Below are 21,600 nucleotides of genomic sequence, written 5' to 3' on the forward strand. Positions count from 1 at the left end.
TGAGTTAAGGATCTGGAGTCGTCACTGCAGCTATTTGGGTTACTGCTCTGGTGCCGGTTTGATCTGCAGCCTGGGAACTTCCACATGTCTCAAGTGCATCCAAAAAAATTGAGGACTTCTTGGCCCCTCTCCAAATTTTTAGGGCTTGGAAGTCTGTGGGAGACTCTATCCCCTACCTCCACCCCAAGCCAAGACCTGTTTGAGCAAGTGTTCTCATCTCTCTTTTACTCACTGAAGATTTGGCATTTGAGGACCCCAGGTTTATCGTTATGTCTTTGATGCAACTTCTTGTTTTGTATGGGTCCTGGATTTTGTCTCTTTTCCTTGGATTTGGCCTCTAAAAACCCTGGCCTTGGGCACAAAGAATCTACGATACCACCGAGGCCACACAAAATTCAGTTCTGGCTTACCAATTTTTGTTTTGTTTTATTTTATTTTATTTTACTTTATTTTATTTTATTTTATTTTATTTTATTTTATTTTATTTTATTTTATTTTTAGGGCCGCACCCATGGCATATGGAAGTTCCCAGGCTAGGGGTTGAATCGGAGCTACAGCTGCTGGCCTACACCACAGCTCACTGCAACACCAGATCCCAACCCACTGAGGGAGGCCAGGGATCGAAACCGCATCCTCATGGATACCAGTCTGATTGTTTCTGCTGAGCCATGATGGGAACTCCCCCAATTTTGGTTTGATACTTTCTTATTCCTTTCCCTCAGTTTTCTGCCAACTCAGCAATGCACTTTAAAACATGAAAACACGTTCATCCATCATTTTGAGTATTCTATCCAAGAGGGGTTTCCCGAACACCAGTCTACCGTGTTGTCAGAAATAGAAGTCCAATAATTTTTTATTACTCAATGAATTTATTACATTTATGGTTGTACAATGATCATCACAATCCAATTTTATAGGATTTCCATCCCATAAGCCCAGTGCACCCTCCCACCCCACAAAGTGTCTACTTTGGAGACCATAAGTTTTTCAAAGTCTGTGAGTCAGTATCTGTTCTGCAAAGAAGTTCATTGTGTCCTTTTTTCATATTCCACATGTCCGTGAAAGCATTTGATGGTGTCTCATTGCATGGCTGACTTCACTTAGCATGGTAATTTCTAGGTCCATCCATGTTGCTAAAAATGCCGGTGTTTCATTCTTTTTAATGGCTGACTAATATTCCATTGTGTATATGTACCACATCTTCTTGATCCACTCCTTTGTTGATGGACATTTAGGTTGTTTCCATGTCTTGACTATTGAAAAGAGTGCTGCAATGAACATCGGAGTACATGTATCTTTTCGAGTCATGGTTTTCTCTGGGTAGATGCCCAGGACTGGGATTGCTGGATCAAATGGTAGTTCTATTTTTAGTTTTCTGATGAATCTCCATATTGTTTCCCACAGTGGTTGCACCAGTTTACAATCCCACCAACAGAGTACTAGGGTTCCTTTTTCTTCACACCCCCTCCAGCACTTATTGTTTGTAGACTTTTGGATGATGGCCATTCTGGCTGGTGTAAGGTGGTACCTCAGAGTGGTTTTGATTTGCATTTCTCTAATAATAAAAGATGTTGAACATCTTTCCATGTGTTTTTTGGCCATCTGTCTTCTTTGGGGAACTGTCTGTTTAGATCTTCTGCCCATGTTTTGATGGGGTTGTTTGTTTTTTTGGTATTGAGCAGTAGGAGGTGTTTATAAATTTTGGAGATGAATCCCTTGTCAGTCGATTCATTTGCAAAGATTTTCTCCCATTCCGTGGGTTGTCTTTTCATTTTGTTTAGGGTTTCTTTTGCTGTGAAGAAACTTTTAAGTTTAATTAAGTCCCATTTGTTTATTTTTGTTTTTACTGTCATTACTCTAAGAGGTGGATCTGAGAAGACGTTGCTGTCATTTATGTCAGAGAGTGTTTGGCCTATGTTTCCTCTAAGAGTTTTATAGAATCTGGTCTCATATTTAGGTCTTTAATCCATTTTGAGTTTATTTTTGTGCATGGTGTGATGGTATGTTCCAGTTTCATTGCTTTACATGCAGCTGTCCAGTTTTCCCAGCACCACTTATTGAACAGGCTGTCTTTTCTCTATTGTATATGTTTGCCTCCTTTGTCATAGATTAGTTGGCTGTAGGTGCGTGGGCTTAATTCTGGATTTTCTGTCCTGTTCCACTGATCTATATGTCTGTCTTTGTGCCAGTACCATACAGTTTTGATGACTGTTGCTTTGTAGTATAGTCTGAAGTCAGGGAGCCTGATTCCTCCAGTTCCATTTTACTTTTTCAGGATATCTTTGGTTATTCTGGGTCTTTTGTGCTTCCAAACAAACTTCAGAATATTTTGCTTGAGTTCTGTCAAAAATGTCCTTGGTAATTTGATAGGGATTGCATTGAATCTGTAGATTGCCTTGAGTAGTATAGTCATTTTGATAATATTAACTCTTCCAATCCAAGAGCATGGTATGTCTTTCCACCTATTTGTGTCATCTTTGATTTCTTTCATCAGTGGCTTATAGCTTTCAGAGTACAGGTCTTTTAGGCAGGTTTACTCCTAGGTATTTTATTCTTTTGGATGTGATGGTAAATGGAATTGCTTCCCTAATTTCTCTTTCTGATCTTTCATTGTTAGTATATAGAAATACCATGAATTTCTGTGTATTAATTTTGTATCCTGCGACTTTGCCAAATTCATGGATGAGCTCTAACAGTTTTCTGGTAGAGTCTTTAGGATTCTCTAGGTATAGTATCATGTCATCTGCAAATAGTGATAGTTTTACTTCTTCCTTTCCAATTTGGATGCCTTTTATTTCATTTACTTCTCTGATTGCTGTGGCTAGGAGAAGTCCAATAATTTTTCTTAGCATATAGGTCACTCATGCAGGAGCCCCATAAGGCAGGCAGTTTCTACTTCAGCCGTTGGTCAAGTATGGTTTACAAACCCAAGTTTTCTCTTTCCTGCTCTGTTTTTTTCATGTTTGTATAGGGTGTCTCAGGAGAAATTCCTTGTATAAATTGTGTAGTGGCCATATCTGAGTATGAATTAAACAGAAACTCCCTAAGAATAGCAATCATTGCACCAGATAATGAGATGATCATTCAGGACCATATTATGTCGGGAGAAAATACAAGCTATGGGAAAACTGATCAACCCAAATGATATATCCTTCTGTCAAGACCAATGCCATCATCTTTCACAATTTTGCAATTTAGGAAGAGCTAGGCGTTGTTTCAAATAGATAGTCTCCCTGTCTTGGGATGTAAATTTAAGCCGAGAAGTTCTGGTAAAGAAGCCAAGTGGGATATTTCAACATAGCCCCTTTGTAGCAGCTTCTGGATAATTCCAGTTCTGACTTTGGACAAAGATGATCCTTGAAATACTTTAAAGAAAAAACAAATCCTCCAGGGAAGGGTGATGGGCAGAAAGCCCAGCCAATCTTTGTGTCTTCTTAAGCCAGAAAAGACATTTTTCTCCTTCTTAAAAGGGCTTTAAGAGGACCAACTTTAGGATTTTTACTATTCCTGGGAGGTTACCAATGGTTCTGGCTTCTTTTTAAATGCAGAAAACCAGCTCCTTTCCATTCTAAGTCTTAAATAAGCCTGGTGTTAATAACACACTCCATCACTTCACTGGTGATGTTTTTAACAGCTGGTTTCTTGGGAAGATTTGCAATTTCAAGCAAGATCTCTTCTACGAAGTGCCGCTGCCTTTCAAAAAGGGCTACACAGAAGTCCCCTAGTGGTTCAGCCAGTTAAGGATCCAGCGTTGTCCATTGCCCGGGCTCTGGCTACTGCGATGGCGAGGGTTCGATCCCTGGCCTAGGAACTTCCGCATGCCACAGGCACTGCCAAAAAGACAGGGGGGGCTGTCCGGTCTTTGCCCCAACGTCCCCCATGGCTCACATATAACAAAAACCCCATGAAAATCTGTTAACCCAGGGGCCTTTAGCCATCAAAATACAGCCTAGGATTTCATAGTTTTTTAGAAACACCATTTTTCCCCCACACAGAAGTCTGCCTTTCAAAGGCACAAGTAAACGTTCATTTTGCCATGACACAGGAGAGGCCCGCCATGCCTGGGTCAGTGGCATATTTTTATGACAACTTTCTAAAAGCAAAATGGGCTGCCTTGATCTGCCCTCACGTCCAGGAAAATGATGGCGGCAGCATGTCGCTGCCCACAGGCCCCTGGTAAGACAGGTTACAAGGGAGCCTCACCTCCTCGACCAGCTGGTGGGGCATTATTACCCCTGTGTCTGACGTTCATGAAAGCAGTCCTGGCACGTGAAGGGAAGGAGCATCGCGGACCAGCGCTTCCAAGGTCTGGCAGCTCTTCCAGGGTCAGGGCCGATGGCCTCTTGCGATGAGACGGTGAGACGTGGCTCTTCTCCGCAGGCTTGGCACACAGCCACACCTCAGCAGGTAGAGCTGAGCTGGGCTTCGACTTCTGGTTTATGCTATTGCACTTCTTCTCAGAGCCTCCAGATCCTGACAGCTTTCTGGTAACCAGGCTCCCTCCCCAAGCCTCATCCGAAGTTTGCATCCATAGAGAGAAGTACCTGGCTTTTCACCGGGACTCTGCCACCTGCCCCCCAACCTCATGCAGGTAGCTGTGGTTTCTGGGACAGGTGACCTAGAACCTATGTTCATCCAACTTGGACCCAACCCAGAGGTTCTGACCCATTGAAACCTTGCTAGAACTGCTGTTATTTAGGCCTGCCTGATTCACTCAACTTGCTTTTCTCCTTCCAGCCTCCTCAGTGTGTGTGGGGGAAATAAATGTTCCTCTTCTGAGAATCCGAGAATTTGTCTTTTGTTCTCAGGTTAAAAAATACTCAATTGTCTTTGCCCCTTCATAACTTCTTGGCTAATTCAGTGGTCTTTACTTCTTTTTTTTTTTTTTTTTTTTTTTTTTTTTGTCTTTTTTCTATTTCTTTGGGCCGCTCCCGCCGCATATGGAGGTTCCCAGGCTAGGGGTTGAATCGGAGCTGCAGCCACCGGCCTACGCCAGAGCCACAGCAACGTGGGATCCGAGCCGCGTCTGCGACCTACACCACAGCTCACGGCAACGCCGGATCGTTAATCCACTGAGCAAGGGCAGGGACCGAACCCGCAACCTCATGGTTCCTAGTCGGATTCGTTAACCACTGCGCCACAACGGGAACTCCGGTCTTTACTTCTGACTCTGTCCCCGCGATCTCGCCCGTGGCTGGTGGTCAGTACTTCTGTCTTTCCAGCCCCTCCTGTGGGTTACAGGTAATCCTGTTGCTCCTGCCCTGGGCACCGAGGTGGTCCCTGTCCTTTGCTTCCCTGCTCAGCAGTTGGCCCCCAGCTGTGTTGGGGGGCTCTGCTCCCAACGTGAGGCTGGGGAGACAGAGCCCCTGGAGAGGGAAAGGGCCTGTTCTCATTTTCCCAGTGCCTCCAGCAGCCAGCCTGGGGCTGGGGGGAGACCCGGGTTCAGCAAGACGAGATAGATATTCACTCCTGGGGTTTCTCATCTTTGAAGCAGGGACTGTGCTGGTTCTTTTGGAGACCAGCTGCCTGGGGTCCGGGAATCTGTGGTGGACGGGGAATTCTCGGGAGTGGGGAGGGGCCCAGAGGAGCAAGGACAGGCCGAAGGGGGTGGGGCAGGGGTGCGCTCAGGGCCCTGGAGTCTGGAGCTCAGGGACCTCCTGGGTGTCTAGGACAGTCAGGCTCCTTGGCTGAGCTCCAAGAGGTGGATGGGGGCTGGGGGCTGGGGGCTGGGCACCTCAGAGTGTACCCTGGTCACACAGCAGGAGCCTCAGGAGCACTTTGTCTTCAGGGGGGATGCGGGGCCAGACCCTGAACCCTCGGACCATCTACCCAGTGTGGCCGAGACTCCTGGCCCTCTGTCCACATTCGGCCAGGCTCTGCCCCGTCCCCAAGCCCCTTGTCTCTCTCTCCAAGGCCGGGATCAGTTCACTGTGTCTGTCCCAAGCAGAGGGTGGAGCTGTCACATACAGGGTCATGGAGGTGGGGAAGAGCTTTTCTTAACCATCACCAACCTATTTTAGAGCAGAGATTCTAAAATTTTTGGTCTCAGGGAGTTCCCATCGTGGCTCAGTGGTTAACGAATCCAACTAGGAACCATGAGGTTGCAGGTTCGATCCCTGGCCTTGCTCAGGGGGTTAAGGATCCGGTGTTGCCGTAAGCTGTGGTGTAGGTTGCAGACGTGGCTCAGATCCCGTATTGCTGTGGCTCTGGTGTAGGCCGGCAGCTACAGCTCTGATTAGATCCCTAGCCTGGCAACCTCCATATGCCTTGGGAGTGGCCCGAGAAAAGGCAAAAAGACAAAGAATAAAATAAAATAAAATTTTTGGTCTCAGGACCCCTTTGCAGTCTTAAAAAACCAGGGCTCTAGAAAGCTCTTGCTTATGTGGGTAATTTCTTTCCTTCCTTCCTCCCTTCCTCCCTCCCTCCATTCGTTTTTCTCTTTCTTTCTTTCTTTCCTTCTTTCTTTCTCTCTTTTTTCTTTTTAGGGCCACACCTGCAGCATATGGAAGTTTCTAGGCTAGGGGTCGAACTGGAGCCATAGCTGCCAGCCTGTGCCACAGCAACGGGGGATCTGAGCCGTGTCTGTGACCTATGCTGCAGTGCACGGCAACGCCAAATCCTTTACCCTCTGAGTGGGGCCAGAGATCTAACCGCATCCTCATGGATACTAGTTGGTTTCATTACTGCTGAGCCACAACGGGAACTCTTTTATTGGGTGATTTCTATTGACACTTACCATATTAGAAATTAAAATAGAGACTTTAAAAATATTTATTTAAAAATAACATTAACCCCCTATATGCAAATATACATAACATTTTTATGAAAAATAATTATTTCCCATGTTGGAAAATCTGTAGTGAGAAGAGTGGAACTGTTTTATGTTTTTGCAGAGATCTTTAATGTCTGAGAGCTGGATTCTCCTGTCTGCTGCTACATTCCATCTGTTGTTGCCCTATCACATGTCATCTGGCTTCTGGAAAATTCTATCACACTCCTGAGAGAGAAAGAGTGAAAAAAGGCAAAGAACGTCTTGCATTATGAAAATAATTTCAGCCTCTTAGAGCACCAAAAGGGTCTCAGAGACCCCTGGGGTTCTCAGACCACATTTTTCGTATCTCTGATCAAGAGCAAATGTCAGCATATTTTTTCTGTAAAGGACCAGAGTTCCTTTACAGAAACTCTGTAAATATTTTAGGCTTTACCATCTGTTGCAGTTATTCAACTCTGCCTTTGTATCAGGAAAGTAGCCACAGATCGTGTGTAAACAGTGTGACACTATCCCCACAAAAACTTACTGACAAAATCAGGGGCTGGATTTGGCCCACTGGCTACAGTTTGTCTTAAACACCAAACTTGCGGGGGCCCTGGGTTTAGGGCTTGGGCCACAAAAGGGAGACGGCAGTGCCATCTGACTCACCCTAGCCAGGCTCCTTCTGGGGGAAGAGAAAGGGAATTTCTCAGGCGAGACTAGATTTTATATTTCTAATTAGCCTAGTTCCCAATTTAGTGACATCTGCCGCCTCCGCCTTAATTCTTAGAAGTCAGCTCTGTTTCCCCACAGCCCATATACGCCTCCGCCCTGTAATTCTGCTGCCCCTCAGAAAGCACGTCCAGCACAGGCACATCCAGCCCCGGGGACACTGTCCTTGACATCCCTGCCTCCACCCTCACCCCGAGTCATGGGCACTGGGGATGGGGGGGTACAAGATACCCAAGTGGACCCACCATCCCTCTCATTCCTGAGCCAGGCCACCCGGGTGTCCTTTTGTCACCTGTTTCCTTTTGGATCTTCTTTCCTACATACCCCTGTTCCCGGGGTCTCCCAGTGGGAAGGTATTGGCCTTCCTCTGCTGTAGAGGAAAAGGGGTTACTCCTGATTCTGGTTCATCTGTGAGTCTCTGACCTGATATTGCCTCTGGTTATTCCCATCCATCCCCTGGTTTTTCTTTGGGCTCTGCCTGCCCCTTTGCAGCCCTTTTGCTCCCTGGCTTGCCTGTGCTGGGTGCTGTCCGGTGTGGGGAGACAGCCTCTGGACCCCATGAGGACTGTTTAGAACACTAAGGAAAACAGCTTTGCCTGAAAAGATCCCAAGGCCGATGTAGAAACGTGTAATGATGGCACTTGCCCTTCCACAGCCCTCCACCAGCTGCATCCCTCTTTCATTTTTTTTTTTTCCCCTTTTAGGGTCACACTTGCAGCACACGGAGGTTCCCAGGCTAGGGGTCAAATCGGAGCTGCAGCTGCCAGCCTACGCCACAGCCACAGCCATGCCAGATCCGAGCTGCATCTGCAACTCACACCACAGCTCACGGCAATGCCAGATCCTTAACCCACCGAGCGAGGCCAGGGATGGAACCTGCATCCTCATGGATGCTAGTCAGAATCGTTTCTGCTGAACCACAATGGGAACTCCTGCATCCCTTTTGGTCCTCCTTGACTCCGATGCTGGGGTGCTATGGTTCCCCCCTCCCCAAAGTGTCTGATATTACTGGGCAAAGGCCGGAGTCCAAGTGGGACGGGAGGAGCATGCCCCAGACTCTAGTCTTTGGAGTTATCCTGGGCTCCTGAGTGCACAGCCAAAGCCAGCTTTTCCTGTTTCATCCCCAGGGAGAGACCGTGTGCCACGAGGAGACTCATCTGCTCCTCTTCCGACCACGTGGTCCACTCAGCAGGGGAGATACTGTTATTTGGCTCTAAAAATAGAACATTCGAGCTGGACTTTTATGGTCTTGGGAAGAACAGTCTGCTCGTGCCCACCCACACCTGGTCCCTGCCCCGCCTGGCCCCGTCCAGCTGCCCAGAAGCAGCTCTGCACAAGCTCTCCGGGCCCCTCAGCGGAGACTCGGTAGATTTATGAGTTTGGCCTTGGCTGAGGCCTACTCCCCATATGGCTTTGAGCCACGGTCCAGCTGCCCTCCCCCGTCTCATGCAGCCGCGGCTGGGACATTCTGTGTCTCTTTTTCGGCTTCCACCCCAATGTGCTGAGTCACCCCCTCAGCCCCCTTTCCCCTGCCACCCTTTCCAGCCCTGGGGAGGAGGAGCGGCTCCTCATGCCAGCCCTCAGACCCCCCCTCGCACCCAGCCAGCCAGAATCTCACTAGACCTCCCGATGGCAATGGTGGCTTCTGTCTAAGGCTTCCGTCTAGAGTTTTGTGGGACTCTAGTTGGCCTGGCCCATGGCCTCCCACTCCGAGGCCCTGAAATTCAACCACAAAGTGACTCCTTCTCTGTCTGGACTTCAGGGGCCACACCTGCTCTGGAAAGTCGCTTTCTGTAGGTCTAGCCTCTGTGATTCTTCCTCAAGCTCTTTCTTCAGGGCCAGAGATACATTCCACTGAAGTGTTATCAGCCTTCTGGCACCCGCGGCAGGACCAAGGGAGAGCCTGGGAGGGCAGCGCCTGTGGGGAGGAGCTGGCCCCAGAGAGCTCATCTGTAGACAGACTGTAGAAATAATTCCTGGGCCCGTGGGGCCTTCGGCCAACATTGTCCAAGGAGCCCAGAGAACCCAGACCTATCTGGTTTGTCCTGGAGGTTAGGTCTCTGACATAGTGAAAGATGGTAAGTTTTATCCCCTGGAAAAGGTGCACTTTCTCCTTCTAAGGTCCTTCAAGGGTGTAACTGAGTCTATCAAAAGCTGCCACAGGCACGGCCTTGAGGTGCCGCCGGCTTCAGTGCCGGTGGAGCTGCCTCTGGGATCTCAGACGAGGCAATGAGGACTGGGTCAATTTTCTCTGATTACTGGAAGGTAAGCAAGGCAAGCTTTAGGGCCCGACCTGTAACTATCACTCATATCAAGAAAAGAGTGGAAGGATGCAGGGCCCGGAGAGGGAGAAAACGTGGTGATGAGAGGCAGCTGGAAAGGACTAGAACTCGGATTCAAGATGCCTCAGTTTCTCCTGCCTCTGACGTCAGGGAAGCCGCTCATGGTGCAACAGCCAAGCACGTTCCCTTCCTCAGTCGCCCCTCTGCCCAGGTGACCCCGGCCTGGCTCTGTTCACACTCGCAGCTGCCAAGGGCCTGTGGGGCTCCGGGCTTTCCCATCAGCACCTGCGGCTGCTGCCCGCCGGGCCCCCCACCTCTGCACCTGTGCAGCGATGTATGCCTTCTTGCAGTCTCTCAGGGTCTGAGGGAATCTTAGGGGACAAAAGCAGGGAACGGTGCCCTAACTCACCTTCCTCCCCGATCAAACCCTCTCCTTGCCCGCCGCCCATGTCTCTGCCATGAAGAGCCAGGCCCCGGGTGACACGATGAGGATCTGCCCCCTGGTCCTCCCGAGTACTCTCCATCACAGACGTGCCCTCCGCTTTGCCCAGTGCGCGTGCTGGGACCTGGGCGCTGAGCCCGCCCTGGATCCGCTGGGTGAGAATCAGAGTGAAGATGGGCAGGGCCTGGCAGAGCGTCCAGGTCCCTAAGTTCGAGTCGCAGTCCAGGAGGGAAGAGTGATTGTGACGATCACTTGTCACCAAGTGCTGGTGAGAGCGGCCTGGTGGGAAGAAGAGCATCCGCCTCTCCAGAGCCTTGGGGCCCGGCCTCTGCCTCCTTTGTTCTTTGTCCCGAGGTGGCGGCTGTGGTGGAGTCAAGGCCAGAGCAGCCCAGGCCTCCGGCATAGAGTCGAGATCTCATCGGCCACTTCTGCAAGTCATGGGGGGGGTGGGTGGGGGGTGAGTAATGCTCATGAGGGCCACCCCTCGTCATCCTTGGCACCCAGAGCCTAGCCTCCCTCCCTGAGACCCTCCTCTCCCCTGCCAAGACCGCTCCATGACAGTGGCCTCGGGCTTACTGCCACTCATGGCCTCACACATTCTCCTGACCACCCGAGCCTGGCTGAGAGGCAGAGGAGGAGCGGTTGAGGGGAGCAAGGCCTCAAGAGGAGCCCCCTACGGTGGGGAGCGAGGTGGATGGCTGAGCTGGCAGCAGCTGGGGGCTGGGCAGTGGGGAGGGCAGCAGGAGGGCGAGGAGAGGCTCCTTCTGACACAGAACAGCCCTGACCCCGCCTGTTGCCCAGTCCCCGCCCAAGCGCCTCTGGCCCCAACACCAGTGCCCTCTGATCCATCTAAGCAGAGACCTCCCAGGATTGCCTGTCCTTCCAGCAAGAGGGTGGACAGTCCCAGAAAATGCCAGGTTGCCTCTGCCCCGAGGTCTGCCTTCCTCCTGACAGCTCCCACCCCCGGAGCTGAGGGTCACTGCCCCTGGCTAGTACCGCAGCCCTCCAAGCTGCCGGAGTCCTGGACGTAGCCGGGCTCTCGTCCGCCTTCGTTCTTCAGCAGAGTATCCACATCCACGTCATGCAAGGGCCTTGCCTTGGCCGCACCTTACAGCTAAGGAAACGACTGTGCCCCCACTGGCACCTCCGAGTTACCCCTTTGAGTCTCAAAGTCTTGCCCTTTGGTTGTATTTGCACCAACAAAAAAAATCTCAAGCTTCAGGACATTTCAGAACTATGGCGTTGAAGGGAGAGAGGTGGTGACAAGCATCCTCCATAAAAATAAAGTTGCTGTCCTCAGAGGGAAAGGCGACCCTCCGTTACACCCACTACGGGGCACCCTCCACCCCCACCCCCGGGGCCTGCTTAGTGGCGATGAGCCCCGGGAGGGGTGTGAAGTCACATGGTCTGGGGTTCAAACTGCATGCAGCCACCTAACCCCCCTACGCTTTGGTTTCCTCATCTGTCAAGTGATTCTCATTTGGTTCTTTGCGGATTAAAAGATTAAAATGCACTAAAGCACTCAGTCTAGCTCCTGGCCTTACAAATACCATTAGCTGTTCTTGCCATGACGATTACTGCTAATCATACTTTTCCTTCGTGATCTCATTCCATACCCTGAAAGTGAATTCAGACTCACATTATCTTCCCTTGCACGTATAATAAAACTGAGGTTCAGGAAAGGTAGGGGGCAGGCTGGGAGGAAGCCCCCCCCCCAGCCCCCGCCGCTCCCCCACCCAGCTTGGTGGCTTCCGGAGTGATGCGTTCTTAGATCTTTGTTCTCCCAGAAGGAGGTCCCTCCTGGACGGGAGTCCAGAGGACACCAAGGCACTGTACGAGGGCGTGATGCCCCTGGGACCTAGGACTCTCCTGGGTGTGGTTTCCTTTCCCAGGTCCAGCCCTGGAAATGGCCCCCTTTTCACTTCTACCACTAAGCGCCCAGGATCTCGAGCCCCCTAAGAATTTCCCTCCCCCGGGAGGAACCACATTCTCCCAAAGTCATTTCCAATCATCACCCCACTGCGTCTCGTGAGAAACACAGGGTCAGCCCCGTCCCAAGAGTCAGCCCCAGCTGCCCTCCCTCTGAGCGAGCAGGAAGGAGCCGGCTCCAATGTCAGCTCTGCCCAGGGCCGGGGACCTGAGTCCAGTTTCCCCCTCCCCAAGCCCCTTCCCCAAGGCCCCAGGCGCGTGACCTACCTTGAGAGGGTGCAAGTAGCGAAGTCCACGCAGGAAGGGTGGCCAGGCGGGGCCGGGCATCTCATGGCCAAGCGTGCGGGTGAGGTGGGCTATGTAGCTGGTGGCCAGCACCAGCACGTCCAACTTGGACAGCTTGGTGTCGGGCGGCACGGCGGGCAGAGTGGCTTGCAGGGCCAGGAAGGCCTGGCGCAGCGTCCTCACTCGGCTCCGCTCCCGGGCTGCGTTCTCAGGACTGGCCTCGCTCTGCACAGAGGACCCCAGGTGAGTGGGTCAGACCGGATCCCCGTTGCCTCCGGGTGCTAAGAGCAACCTAGGTCAAGGTCTCCTGCCAGAGGAGCAGCACGCGGAAGGGCAGAGACACAAGGGTCTTGTCCCCTTTGTCAGTGCCCAGCCTGGCCCATTTTGCATCGGAGGGAAGAGAGGAAAGACCTTGCCTGGGCTCAGAACTCAGAATCCTGTACCCTTTCTCGTCCACCACTGTCCTCCCCTGGCCCTTGCTCCATCCACACCTAAGTCTGAATCCTGCTCATCAGGAGGCCCTGGGGCCCTCGGAGCACACGGCCACACCCTGCTCTGCAGGGCTGACGAGGCCCCGCCAGGTCCCGAGATGAGGAGGCAGCTGAGGAGAGAGGAGAGGACAGCACGACACGCGGGCCCTGCCACTGGCCGCTTCTCTGGGACCTTGGGAAACGCATCACTCCTCGGTGCCCCCGTTGCCTTCAGAGAAGTGAGCTGGGCCAGCTCGCCGAGCCACCCTCTGGTTAAGACCAGTTCTGACTTCTCCCAGCCACCCAAGCATGGAGCTTTGGAGTGGAGGGGACCAGGGTCCCCTCTCTTGGGCGGGACAATAACTGTGAGTGAGGCTCTGCCATCCGAGGTGACTTCGAGGCTCCTGCAGCCCCGGCCTCCCCCAGCTCCCTCTTCAGGGCTCGCATGTCCTTACCCGGCCACGAGCCAGGCTCCTGGCCCTGGCCCCTCGGGAGCTGGGGGCAGCTCCGCTCCATCTTTGGCCGCTCCAGCTGGTGTCTTCCCACAGGTCCTGCCCTGTCCTGCTCAGGCGGCTCCTCTTCCTGTCGGTGCCTGCTAGCAACCTCGGCGTGGCCTTGGCCGGGCTCTGCCCCACTCCGGGCATGGCCAGTGCCCCTCCGGCCTCCCTCTGTGACATGCCACACCTCTGAGGTGTGGCGCTGCAGTCCCCAGGGTGGGAACACGGTGCCTGAGGGAGCCCTTGGGTTCACGCTAGCAGGGCAGGCTGGTCATCCAGCCAGCGGCGTCTATATCAGAGGGAGCCGGCGCCAACTCAGTCCTGCTCCGCTTCTTGCTCTGGGAAAACCGCCCACCCGGCACAGCCCCCGCGAAAAGCCTCCTGACTGCTTCCCAAGCAGCAGCGGAGGGGTGGGGGTGCTGGATGCTGGGAGTGGCCAAGCCCTGGGAGGAGGCCGCTGCTGAAGAAGGCAGGAGGGGAGTTCCCGCTGCGGCTCAGCGGTAATGAACCCAACTAGTGTCCATGAGGATGAGGGTTCCATGCCTGACCTCTCTCAGTGGGTTAAGGATCTGGTGTTGCCTTGAGCTGTGGTGGAGGTCAAAGATGTGGCTCAGATCCCGCATTGCTGTGGCTCTGGCGACGGCCGGCAGCTGCAGCTCCGGTTCGACTCCTATGGAAGCCTGGGAACCTCCACGTGCCATGTGTGCGGCCCTAAAGAGAATTTAAAAAAAAATGAGAAGAGGATGGGGGGAAAGGAGCTTCCTTCCCCAGCTTTGCCTGACCCTGACTAGTCCTGGGATGGACCTGCAGCTTCAGCTTTGGAACTCAAGTTCATGGAAGGGCTCTGAACTTCCTTCCCTGTGCGAGAAGCCTGCCTGCTCACACCCCTGAAAGGACCTCCCCGCCCCCCCCCGTAGCCAGTGAACATGCCCTTCCAGCCACGGGCACTACGGAACAGTCTTCCTCTTTCATTGCAGCTCTCACTTTGCCATGTATTAAGTTCCTATATTTATAAACAGGTTAATTCCTGAGCTGTCTATTCTACTGATCCTTTTGCCTGTGTTTGAGCCAGTATCACTACTGCTTTTATTACTATGACTTTGTAACTTGTCCATATTTTGTGGAATAAAATTCCCCTCTGACTCATTTTTCAGAATTTATTTAATCATTTCTGAACCCTTATTTTTCCATATAGGTTTTAGAGAAGGTTTGTTGAGTTCCTACAAAATTCAACTGAGGAGTTCCTTTGTGGTGCAGTGGGTTAAGGATCCAGCATTGTCACTGTAACGGCTGGGGTTGCTGCTGTGGCATGGGTTTGATCCCTGACCATGGAACTTCCACATGCCCCAGGCATGGCCCTCCCCCTCAAATCCAGCCAAAATTTTGATTGGGATTTCATTGAATCCATGAGTCTTAATACCTTGCGGTCAATCGTGTTCTAAAAACATGGAATAGTTCTCATTTTATTTCAAAAATTTCTATATCCTTTATTATTTGTATAGTTTACTCCAGAAATGTCTGTGTATTCTTTTTAATTTTTTGCCTTTTTTTTTTTTTAAGGGCTGCACCTGTGGCATATGGAAGTTCCCAGACTAGGGGTCAAATCACAACTGCAGCTGGTGGTCTACACCACAGCCACAGCCACACAGGATCAGAGTCGCATCTGTGACCTTAAAAGTTATGATAAAGTGTACCATTTTAACCTTTTTTTTTGTCTTCTTAGGGCCGCACCCTCAGCATATGGAGGTTCCCAGACCAGGGGTCAAATCCAAGCTGTAGCCGCCGGCCTACACCATGGCCACAGCAATGCCAGATCCGAGCAGTGTCTGCGACCTACACCACGGCTCACGGCAATGCCAGATCCTTAACCCACTGAGCAAGGCCAGGGATCGAAACGGCATCCCTGTGGATAATAGTCAGATTCGTTTCTGCTGAGCCACGACAGGAACTCCTTAAGCATTTTGAAGTATACAGTTCAGTGGCATTGATATCGTTGTGCAAACATCACTGCCATTCATCCACTGAACATTTTTCACATTCCAAAACTGAAATTCTACACTTGTTAAACAAGTCCCTGTTCCCCCTACCCCAGTGCCACTGTGCTTTCTATCTCTAAGAATTTGGCTATTTTAAGTAGCTCATATAGGTAGAATCATACAGTAATTGTCCCTTTGTCACTGGCTTATTTCACTTAGTATGTCCACAAGGTTTATCCATGTTGCAGCAAGAATCAGAATTTTCTTCCTTTTTAAGGCTGAATAATATTCCATTGTATGTATTTATCACATTTTGTTTATTCATCTGTTGATGGGCATTTCCATCTGTGGGCTATTGCAAATAATGCTGCTATGAACATGCATGTGCAAATATCTCTTTGAGACTCTGCTTTTGACTCTTTGGGGTATATACCCAGAAGTAAAATTGCTGGATCATGGAGTTCCTGTCGTGGCTCAGTGGTTAACGAATCTGACTAGGAAGCATGAGGTGGCGGGTTCGATCCCTGGCCTTGCTCAGTGGGTTAAGGATCCGGCATTGCCATGAGCTGTGGTGTAAGTTGCAGACGTGGCTTGGATCTTGCGTTGCTGTGACTCTGGCATAGGCTGGCGGCTACAGCTCTGATTCGACCCCTAGCCTGGGAACCTCCATATGCTGTGGGAGCAGCCCAAGAAATGGCAAAAAAAAAAAAAAAAAAAAAAAAATTGCTGGACAATATGATAGTTCTGTTTTTAACTTTTTGAGGAACTGTTTTTCACAGTAGCTGCACCATTTTACACCACCACTAGTGGTGCATGAGAGTGCCAGTTTCTCCACATCCTCTGTAACACTTGTCATTTTCTGCTTTGTTTTTGTCTACACCTGCCATCTTAATGAGTGTGAATCCATATTCATTTAAAGTCTCCATTTCCCTAATTTTTAGCCTTATTATTTTTTTTTCTTCCTTCTCATGTCTTCAAGTTTTCCCTATGGTTCATTTTCCAAATTCTGGAGAAGAAAGCTGGGTTGGTTTGTTTTTTAAAGTTTATGGTGATCTGCTAAATGATAAGAGGATGACCAGAACAAGAAGTCTTAATCATCATAAATATTTTTGCAGCCTCAAAAATACATCAAACAGAAACTGGCAGAAATGTGGGAAGAAATAGATAAATCAGCAATGATTGTTCATTTTGACACACCTCTTTCAGAAACCGACAGATTAAACAGAGATACATAGCAGAGAAACTGAATTATAATTATTAAACTCAAATATTAGATATATCCAAAAATAGAGGCCCAACAGTGGACATCCCTGGAGACAGTAAACATAGGAAGAGTACCAAGGCCAAGTTTAAAATTTTACTCTTTGAGGGGGTCACTGTCCTGTAGAGCAGAAACCAGCACAACATTGTAAATCAATTATAGTTGAATAATAAAGAAATAAATAAAAATAAAATTTTACACTTATATATTGTTTGGATTTTGTATAACGGAATTTGTTATTATTTGCATACTTCAAAGAACAATAAGAACGAAAAGGCAAAAAAAGCAATAGTGGTTCAACTGGCTGGCTCACATTTTTCTGCCATAATACTATGTCAAAGTCATGATAAAATCAATATGCACAGGGGTTATTATAATTCCCAAGCTAGAAAACTCAGTTTTCAACGTGGGAAATAAGAGTAATATGGAGAGATTTATGTAGAAAGTACTTAAGGACTATATTTGAGTATAAATGAGCACTTGGGAATCATGTGAATTGCATTTCTGAACTGCAAAAGCAACTCAGTGCGTCAGAACACAGGTACGCAAATTAATTTCTTTCTTTTTTCTTTTCTTTTTTCTTTTTTTTTGCCTTTTAGGGCCACAAATTTTTTTGGGGGGGATGGTGTCGGGCCACACCTGCAGCATATGGAAATTCCTATGCTAGGGATCAAATCGCAGCTGCAGCTGCTGGCCTACACCAGAGCCACAGCAATGCCAGATCCGAGCCGTGTCTGTGACCTACACCACAGCTCATGGCAACGCCGGATCCTTAACCCCCTGGAGTGAGGCCAGGGATCAACCTGCCTCCTCATGGATGCTAGCTGGGTTCGTAATCTGCTGAGCCACAATAGGAACTCCCTGTACACTCTAAATATATTACAATTTTATTTGTGAATTACACCTCAATAATGCTAAAAATAATAAAAACTGATTTTTTTTTTTGAAAAGCAAACATATAAGCATATCCCAAGGGGGAAAAGATATGCAACTGCTCGGAAAGCAAAGGAAAACAGGAAGTTGAAGGGAGGGCCCCTCCCAGACAGGCTGTACAGTTGGGGCGAAGCCTGGAGGGAGGAGCTGGTGAGAACGGTAAAGTGTATGGGCAGAGAGCAGGGTGGGTGGGGGCTAGGCCCCAAGGAATTTTGCTTGCTTCAGTTTTGTTTGTTTGGACAAGGGCCAGCTTTTGGATGACCCCTGAGAGAAGGTCCTAGAGCTTTGAGGAGGGGAGTCTATGATGTCAGCACCTGACCTTTGTGACACAAGCACTAGATGCCACGGAGAACTATCCTCAGGAAATGGAGCTCCCGGCTCCCAAAGGGGGCGGCCACGCCGCCCCTTAGACAAAGTTCCCGTCTCCCAGAGGCTTTCACCACCTGGCCCCACTGCTGCTGCTGCTACTGAGCGTGCCAAGCCATCTTAGCTGGGGCCAGGCTGAGCCAGAGGACACCAGCATTAGGGAAGCTAGGGATTAGGGCAACCCGTGGACCAGGAAACCAGGATGCTGGCAGAATCTCTGATTCAGGTTTAGGAGACCAAAAACCTGTCACAGAAGGCCTCCGCCTGGCTGAAGGAGGATCGAGGGCAAGGCTCAGACAGAAATCTGGGTGAGAGTGAGTGTAGGGTAACTGATGCAGGGGCAGAGGGGTGTATCCACCATTGCTGACTCTGTTCCTCTCTCTCCCAGGTCTGCTCATCACTGAAGTGCCTTGAGAAACGCAGCCCAGAGGAACCCTCACTGGTGAGAGCTCAGCACCAGAACAGCCTCCCTGCCTAGTGTGACCTCAGGCCCCATCCTCTAGGCCCCCTCTTCTTCTTTTTTTTTTTTTTTTTTTTGTCTTTTTGTCTTTTTGCCTTTTCTAGGGCTGCTTCCCGCGGCATATGGAAGTTCCCAGGCTAGGGGTCTAATTGGAGCCACCGGCCTATGCCAGAGCCACAGCAACGCAGGATCTAAGCTGCATCTGCGACCTACACCACAGCTCACGGCAATGCCGGATCATTAACCTACTGAGCAAGGCCAGGGATCAAACCCACAACCTCATGGTTCCTAGTCGGATTCGTTAACCACTGAGCCACGACAGGAACTCCGAGGCCCTCTCTTCTAACGCCATCCTCCCCTCCTCCCTCCTTAGCTCTCACCTTCTCTGGAGATTTATGCCAGCTCTTCTGACCCCAGAGGTGACGTGGATTTGGGATCCTGGTGAACCAGCCAGCCTTGTACCTAAGCCAGAGCCAGAAACGAACCCGTGCTCCCAATATCACGGGCTCTGTTTCTTTCTTTACAGAACCTGTGGGCTGTGTCTTCCTCCCTGGCCCTCCCAGATAACTGCTGCTGCCCCTTGGCTCCCAAGAGGCTGTTCTGATTCTCCATCCCCCACATCCCTCATCAGTGGTGGACGGCAAAGAAGTGAGAGGCCGAATTTAGAGCCAAGCTCCTCCTGAACACCTAGAGAGTCTGGTGCTACAGGTGTCTCTTTGGCTGGCTACCAACAGCCACACCAACACCAGGCTGGAGCCACGTTCCGTGCACAGAAGGCCCTGATTTCTCAGCCACTTCTGGCCTCAGAGATACTGGTCCTGCTTCTGCCCAGCCTCTCCTCTCTGGTCTTGATGCCCCCGTCCTTTCTGGATTCAACGCAATGTTGCCTCAAAACAAGGACCAGGTGCTGCTACAGAAAGCAGCATCGCCTGGGCACCCCCCTCAGCGCCCCTCACAGCTTGTGGACTCTCTTCCCTGCAACCTCCAACCTCAGCCTCCCCAGCGATCCCTCCGTCCCGGCCACCCACCCTGCTCCCCTCCCCTGCGGTCCCACTCGGCTGGCTCCCACTTCTACTCTTCTGACTCAAATTCTGACTCTGTCCTACACCCCTACTCTTGCTCTCTCCCAAGTTCCCCCACTTTCTTTCATCAGAATTACCCGTCTCTCTCCCTGCCTTGTTCTTCCTCGCCCTCCCGCCTATACCCCTCTCCTACTCTCACTCACTCCTCCTCTCCCTCTCAGCCCCCCAACTCTCTCCCTGGCTCACACTGCCGGTCTCCTTCCCAGCCCGAAGACTTGCCCAGCTCCACTCTCACCTGCTGGAGTCCCAGCCTACCTTCTCGTGGGGTCCTCTCTAACAGCCAGACATGGCCCTCGCATCAGTACAGGGACACCAGGTCCCGTGGGGTGGAGGGGGGGTGCGTGGCAAGCGAGAGGGACCCTGCAGAGTTCAGGGACCCAGGAGCCCTGGCCCAGGTCCTGGTGGTCCATCTGGGGCACCGCCGTATTGCCCACGACCTGCGGCTACTGCTTTTGCAGCGCCTATGGCTAGGCAGAACCGGCCAGGCCCCCGTTGTGGAGTATCCTATATGCTTGGTGTGTCTTCGGCCCCGAAGCCCCTCTTGCCCCAGCCCCAGGTACAGGACTGGACCCAGGCTGCTTGCTTTCCCCCAGCTACTGCCCTGTGCACCGGGCCAGGAATCCGGACCACTCCGCATAGGCATTGGCTTTGGCCTTCGTCTGCCTCGGGGCCAGGCCAGGGCCTTGCACCTGTTGCCAGAAAGAAGGCCGGAGGAAGTAGGGCCTCAGGGCGAGGCTGCTCAGGCCCGTGGGTGTCAAGCCCAGGCATCTCAGGCCCTAGCAGCTCAGGCCCAGGCAGACCTAGGCCCAGGAACCCCCTCCCAGCCCGGGAGCCTCAGGTCTGTAGGCCCTCAATCACCAAACTCCACGCAGTTTTCAGGGTCTCCAACTCAGGCACCCAAACAGGCCACTGTCTGCCTGAAACCCAGGCCTTCTTCTGCCCCAAAGAGGCCTGCCTCTCCAGAACCCATTCACGGAAGGTCACCACCCTAATTCTGGACCCACGGAGGCTCCCTGGAGTGCCTCCTCTGAACCCCATGGTCCCTGCCAGGCCCCAGATCTCAGGGAGCCCCCAAAACACTCTGAAGGGCTGGCTGGCTGGAGCTCAGGTGTGTTCTCCAGTCCTGAACCCTGGAAGCCCCTTGTGGAGTCTGCTCTCTCCTGGCTGAAGGGGACCAAGCGCTCCTGAGGCCCCACTCAGCCTTCAGTGAATCCAATAAAGCCTGACCCTGCAACACTGGTTCTTGTGTCTTGCTGAGCAGATACAGTGCAGGAGGGCTCTACCTTCAGGGGGACCAGAACCCAACAAGGGGTGGGGGAAGAGTCAAAGGAAAACAGAAGGGCCAGGGAGAGTGGATGCCATGAACCTGAGGAGGGCAAGGGACCCACATGGATCTGAGATGTGCAGAGGGCTCTGTCAGGCCCTTCACACAATTCGATTCGGTGGACAGATAATAGCATCCTTAGAGATGAAGCCACTGGGCCCCCTCCTCTCACTGCACCTTAGGTTGTAAGGACTCAGGCCCATGTGGCCAGGGGAGCAGCAGGAGGGGACTCCTTGCAGGGAAGGGCAGGCCTAGCGTTCACACAAAGAAACATAGCATCCTTGAGGCAGAATATTAACTCAGGTAGTCAGTATAGGAGCATGGGCTTCCACACATTCTGTGATATTAACATGTGTGGCTTAAGGGCTCCAGGGAGTAACATCCCCACAGCCCTTGTTTATTATAGGGAATGTACCTACCCCCGGATGGACATTAATCCCTAACCCCCGTGACTAAATTTATGGGAAGAAGAGGGCAAAGAAACCATGAGACTCACGGGACATTTCCACCCCTAGGACCCTAGTGGACAAGAACTGATATAGGTAACTTAAGCAAGGCCAAGGAGAGAAGACCGCATCTCTCTGGGCCCCACGTTGGTACACCACCCCCAACTTTAAAGAATAAAACCCCCTATAGGACAATAGAGAAAGGGGGCTCTTCTCCCCCCTCCCAGCAACCCTGGGAGCGATCTGCTTGCCTTTAATAAAAACTTTGCTTGCTTGCTGCCTGTGTGTTCGCAGAGTTCATTCTTTGACTGCCCTGAACAAGAACCCCGATTCGGGTATCATCTTTCTGGCATCACCCTCACTA

General features: G+C 51.2%; 2 protein-coding genes across 3 annotated transcripts; one reads left to right on the plus strand and one right to left on the minus strand.

The window, feature by feature from the left end:
• Window positions 1-6,753: 6,753 nt before the first annotated feature.
• Window positions 6,754-13,737, minus strand: TCF23 (transcription factor 23). The gene is made up of 3 exons (XM_003125295.5): window positions 13,347-13,737; window positions 12,404-12,646; window positions 6,754-10,635 (listed from the first exon to the last, which is right to left on the minus strand). Exons 1-3 carry the CDS (start codon window positions 13,566-13,568, stop codon window positions 10,456-10,458), a joined length of 645 nt encoding a protein of 214 aa, XP_003125343.1. The 5' UTR covers window positions 13,569-13,737; the 3' UTR covers window positions 6,754-10,455.
• Window positions 13,738-17,883: 4,146 nt separating this feature from the next.
• PRR30 (proline rich 30) lies at window positions 17,884-20,700 on the plus strand. 2 transcript variants are annotated; one of them, XM_085019875.1, is made up of 4 exons: window positions 17,884-18,232; window positions 18,313-18,366; window positions 18,758-18,803; window positions 18,911-20,700. In XM_085019875.1, exon 4 carries the CDS (start codon window positions 19,265-19,267, stop codon window positions 20,456-20,458), a length of 1,194 nt encoding a protein of 397 aa, XP_084876001.1. In that variant the 5' UTR covers window positions 17,884-18,232; window positions 18,313-18,366; window positions 18,758-18,803; window positions 18,911-19,264; the 3' UTR covers window positions 20,459-20,700. The 2 variants fall into 2 exon arrangements, with proteins under 2 accessions (XP_084876001.1, XP_084876000.1); XM_085019874.1 differs by lacking the exon at window positions 18,758-18,803.
• Window positions 20,701-21,600: the final 900 nt, after the last annotated feature.

Source organism: Sus scrofa, chromosome 3, assembly GCF_054392235.1.
Source record: "Sus scrofa isolate SSC_HxYL_T2T_F1_AM1 chromosome 3, Sscrofa_HxYL_maternal_Yorkshire_Landrace_v2.0, whole genome shotgun sequence".
Lineage (NCBI taxonomy): Eukaryota > Metazoa > Chordata > Mammalia > Artiodactyla > Suidae > Sus > Sus scrofa.

What these genes read in the sequence shown, in the direction of transcription:
- TCF23 (XM_003125295.5), bottom strand. Translation starts at nt 13,568, where the DNA reads ATGTCACAGAGGGAGGCCGGAGGGGCACTGGCCATGCCCGGAGTGGGG. An exon ending in GGAGCCTGGCTCGTGGCCGG is followed by an intron (nt 12,647 to 13,346) that starts GTAAGGACATGC and finishes TCCTCTGTGCAG; the next exon opens with AGCGAGGCCAGTCCTGAGAA. An exon ending in GCTACTTGCACCCTCTCAAG is followed by an intron (nt 10,636 to 12,403) that starts GTAGGTCACGCG and finishes CATGACTTGCAG; the next exon opens with AAGTGGCCGATGAGATCTCG.
- PRR30 (XM_085019875.1), top strand. Translation starts at nt 19,265, where the DNA reads ATGTTGCCTCAAAACAAGGACCAGGTGCTGCTACAGAAAGCAGCATCG.